General features: G+C 46.5%; 2 protein-coding genes across 2 annotated transcripts; one reads left to right on the top strand and one right to left on the bottom strand.

Annotated features, from left to right (window-relative positions):
• Positions 1–288: 288 nt before the first annotated feature.
• Positions 289–1,263, top strand: PHALS_01730 (zinc finger protein; the record flags this gene model as incomplete). The annotated part of the gene is made up of 3 exons (XM_024716180.1): positions 289–577; positions 646–1,118; positions 1,180–1,263. 3 exons carry the CDS (start codon positions 289–291, stop codon positions 1,261–1,263), a joined length of 846 nt encoding a protein of 281 aa, XP_024581804.1.
• Positions 1,264–1,598: 335 nt separating this feature from the next.
• On the bottom strand, positions 1,599–4,136 carry PHALS_01729 (uncharacterized protein; the record flags this gene model as incomplete). The annotated part of the gene is made up of 1 exon (XM_024716178.1): positions 1,599–4,136. One exon carries the CDS (start codon positions 4,134–4,136, stop codon positions 1,599–1,601), a length of 2,538 nt encoding a protein of 845 aa, XP_024581803.1.
• Positions 4,137–4,366: the final 230 nt, after the last annotated feature.

The raw sequence follows: 4,366 nt of genomic DNA, 5'->3' as shown, positions 1-4,366 counted from the left end.
CAGTTCGGATTGCCTCCTCCAGTACCGCACGATTCAATTCGAAAGGAGCTTGCATTTGAACCCGCTTTCTTGTTCACAATGCCTTTAAGCACTGCCTCGCCTGCCGGACTCCGACAAATATTCCCTAGACACACGAATAATACACTTGCCATACTTAAATGCAGTCAGTTGATTGGAGTGCGCCATGTTCATGAGCACAAATTGAATTGTGTAGAAATACTACAAAGTACATTAAGAACTTAGTATTATTCATAATAGTAAACGGGTCGAGGCTGAAGGTCGGCAAGTATGGGCAAAAAGAAGAGACGCGATGATGGTGGCATCGGCGGCGAGGCTCCGCAGCGGCGCATCTTTTGTTATTACTGCGATCGCAATTTTGATGACGAAAAGGTTCTCATATTGCACCAAAAAGCGCGTCATTTTAAGTGTCCTACATGCCACAAGAAGCTTAGTACTATAAGTGGCATGATCATTCACACCCAACAAGTGCATAAGGAGACTCTCCAAAGTATCCCGAATGCTAAGCCGGGAAAAGAAAGTGTTGATGTTGAGGTCTATGGCATGGAAGGTGTACCAGGTGAGTTTTATTGTGCCAATACAAACGATAAAGCTCACATCAATCTAACAAAGATTTGATTTATGCAGATGCTGATGGAAGCGTTGCGAAAAAGCTGCGATTAGATGCTCCTATAGTAGGCGGCTATCCTGGTCGTGGTCTGCCATTTATGGGCATTCGACCGCCAAATCCGATGCATTTTCCCGGTGGAATAGCTTCTCCTGGAGTCGGTATTCCGATGCGGCCTACACTTACGCCAAGAGGGTTTCTTGGGGGTGCCGTACCACCTTCTCATTTGGCGATACCGCAAGCGTACCCATCATATACTGGTATGGCACAACAGTGGCCAAGAGGTCCACTCCCTCCCGGAGCAGTTGGCCCTCCGTCGCACGCTTTCCCAGGATTCCCTAGTCATCAGGTTGGCGTTATGCCAAGTGGCGCTGGACCTGGTGCTCCACCGGGCAGTGCGAATGCTAACAACACGAATGAGTTTGATGGCTTAGCCCATAAAGGGGTCAAGAATGATTTAGGACTTATCTATGCGGACGAGAATGTATCCATGGTTCGTATTATTACAGCATGGACCATTGTGGTTTTAAATTGACTGTTGTGTGATCAAACAGGAGGAAAAGCGTGCACTTCGACCAAAATATGCATACAGGCCGCTAGGATGGACTGGTGTTACGAATGGAAGCTCAGTGCCCTAATGCCTATTGATTTCCAAGCTAACCTTAACGGGGCCAGGCATTAGATAATTTTGACTCCGTTGAGCAAAGAGTGAGCGGGTACGGTCTACTTGCTATCAGATTTACGCATTAATGAAAGGTTTATTTTTTTTACTTCATGGGTGCTGACGATTGCCTTTGACACACTCAATGAGGGCTAGAGCGTGGAATCGACGTCGATGTGAGTTGAGCACAACAACTAGTATTAACAATAGAACAGATAAGTATGGCGTTCTGCATTGTGAAATCTGTCTTTAAGGTGACTTTATCGCGCGACAGGTGACAAAAAATGTGAAAATGGCGTACATTGTGATTGACTACATGTCTGGGTATCCGCCGTACTTCGAGCAAAAGCTTTTAAAGCTTCCCACCGCGCGATCGTTTGGTTGACCCTGTCCATTTTCATACTCGGTATCGTTTTCATCAGCGTTATTGTCGACTTGTTCACCAAACGTAGCGTTTTCTGGAATTCCGCCTACTGGTGTACCAGGTATAGTCATTTCAGCCCTAGATGATCGAGGACTCCTGCCTGAACTACTGCAGAAAGATGTTGCCGATTGTCGATCGGGGTACTCTTCAATGTTGGGTGTAGGGCTGTTTAGTAACTGGAACGCTGCAAGGTTAAATGTTTGACTCGAGCTAGTATCGATTCCATCGTCGGCGCCCGATCGGCTGGGATTCCTGTAGCGTCCGGAGTTGTTACTCATGAACGAGTTTTCGCGGCCTATGGAGTTACTATTAAGAGCGAAATTGCGGTAAGAGTTTCGTTGTCGTGCGTTGGCAGGTGAGTCGTAAACTCGAAGGAACACATTCGTCGGCGAGGTCATGGAGTCTCGTTGGTCCGGAACTGGATCAACCGCAAAAGAAGATCGATTGGTTCCCAGGTGAGGCGTCACGGGCGTTTGGTAGCCCGTTTCGCTATAGTTGCTCTTCAGATACGTGCGACGCATGATTCTCGTGTGAGTTGTCAAGTCTTCTCTCGTAACTTTACGAGACTTGCCTCGTGCTTTGCCATTGGTGGCATTGAGATCTACGAAAATACCAGTTAGACTCATCACTAGCACAAGACTCGGCATGGTCATGGGGGTAATGATAAACAGCGCCAACACCGGAAAGACAATCATTAGAGCCAAAAGGCCTTTTCCACCTCCATCGGACGGGATCGAGTCCGACATGCTGTTAATTTCCACAAGTGAAAGCCACACGAGATAGAATGCTTGACCAATTGTTGCAACCTGAAAAAGTCGCAGCAACAACTTGGGACTTTTGAACCAGAATCGCTCATCGTGGTAGTGAAGCTGTCGATGACACAGCGCTGACATCTGCATTCGAATGATCGAGCGGATGGCAAGAGCAGCAGCTTTGAACTTGACTGGAGCCTTATTTTCAGGAGCTGAGTTTTGGGCAGATGCTGGTGCAGCGTCAGACCGTTTCCGATGACGTGGTCGTGAACGCGCTTTCTCAAGACGTGATTGGATTTCTCTTGACGTTATGACACGAAGACGATCATCAACAATGCCACGCAAAATTTGAAGCACTTTGAAAAAGATGCAAATATTTAAGAGCAAAAGCAGCGCTCCCACACCGAGAAAAATCCAGTGGTCTTGGTCGGGGAAAATGGATGGAAGTAAACAAATAATGATCAACAGTAAAAACACGAATGGGTGAATGTTCGTCATGTGGTATAGCAAGTTGCGCATGCACAGGACATGATACTTAGCGTACGTCATTTGATCATCTTCATCATATTCGTCGTCATCAAATGCTTGCTGAGTCCATGAACGAGCAGGTCGTACACCAAAGAGACGGTCCATCTCGGCTGGATTTTTGTAAATGTAACCACTTCGATTTTGGCAAATGTTGTATGCGAGAATCTCAAAACTTTTCCATAAACTCCATTGTTTGCGAATGTTGAATCGAAACCACCAGCCTTCACGCTGATACCGTTGCAGCAGAAGGCTGTACGCACGCGAACCCATGACGAGATCCATACCGGAAGAGGATCTCCCTCTGGTCGTCGTCATTCGACTTATCATGTCTGCATCTGAGCGTTGTCGTGCTCGCATGGAAGCGTAGTATTCATCGGATGGAAGTTCTGGCGTACGTTCACCATCGTCCAAATAGGTGCTGCCCGAACTGTACCGACTAGAGTCGCGAGGCTGCGAACGTCTCGACCGGCCACCACAGTCATCTCGATCACCTACGCTGGTGTACCGACCATCGTACGTATCGTCGTGAATGTCACTCACACTTTCACGTTCTTGATTTGGATGCTTCTTCATGTTCCAAATAAGCTTTGGCACGACTGTACCAATGAATAGCAAAAGCAAAACAATGATAATGAAGTAGATCATAGTCAAAAAGACAATGTAGTGGAAAAATTCGTAGAAATGTAGCTGCTCTTCTGACGTTAGATTGTCCAAATCGAGCGAATTCATAGATCCACTCGTATTGAGCGAGAAAATGATCATGGACAAGAATCCCATAATCATCATTTCTTCAAAGATGCGGTTCACGATTAATCGAAGCTGCGGGCACTTGATCGAGAGACGACAGTAGTGAATCACTCGGTCTAAGATAATGGACACGAGAATAATCACTGCCAAGAGAAATATGGCAGTGCGGAGGTGCTTATGCAAACACTCCGTGTTGCCTACACCGAGAAATGAACCCGGTTGTTTACATATAGAGTCTTCTTTTTCAGCGTCTTCCTCTCCTCCAGCCAGAGCTCGATGCACACTGTCTAGTAATGGCTCCTGGAATCGTAGTAGTAAAGACGAGGTTGATAATTGACCATACACATTTTCCAGCGCTAGAAAGAGAGCAGCAAGGAAAGTAGATGTCTTGACAGGCATGCGAGTGTTTGGGATACAAGCTTGTCTTCCAGACCTCCCAGAGATCGAGAGATCCAACTCGACGCGCATCGTCCAGTGAGGTTTCTTTAATAGATAAAGAGATCTCAAGTGCGCACAATAAGGTAGAAGCGATTATAGTCTTAGTGTCTAATCTACGGACTCTCGTTACATACGGTAAGATTGGGCGCCGCTTTGAATCTCAAGAGCTACAGTAGTGTAGGTTAACGTAT

Source organism: Plasmopara halstedii (assembly GCF_900000015.1).
Source record: "Plasmopara halstedii genome assembly, contig: Scaffold_1583, whole genome shotgun sequence".
Lineage (NCBI taxonomy): Eukaryota > Oomycota > Peronosporomycetes > Peronosporales > Peronosporaceae > Plasmopara > Plasmopara halstedii.
This window is presented reverse-complemented; position numbering and strand designations above follow the sequence as displayed.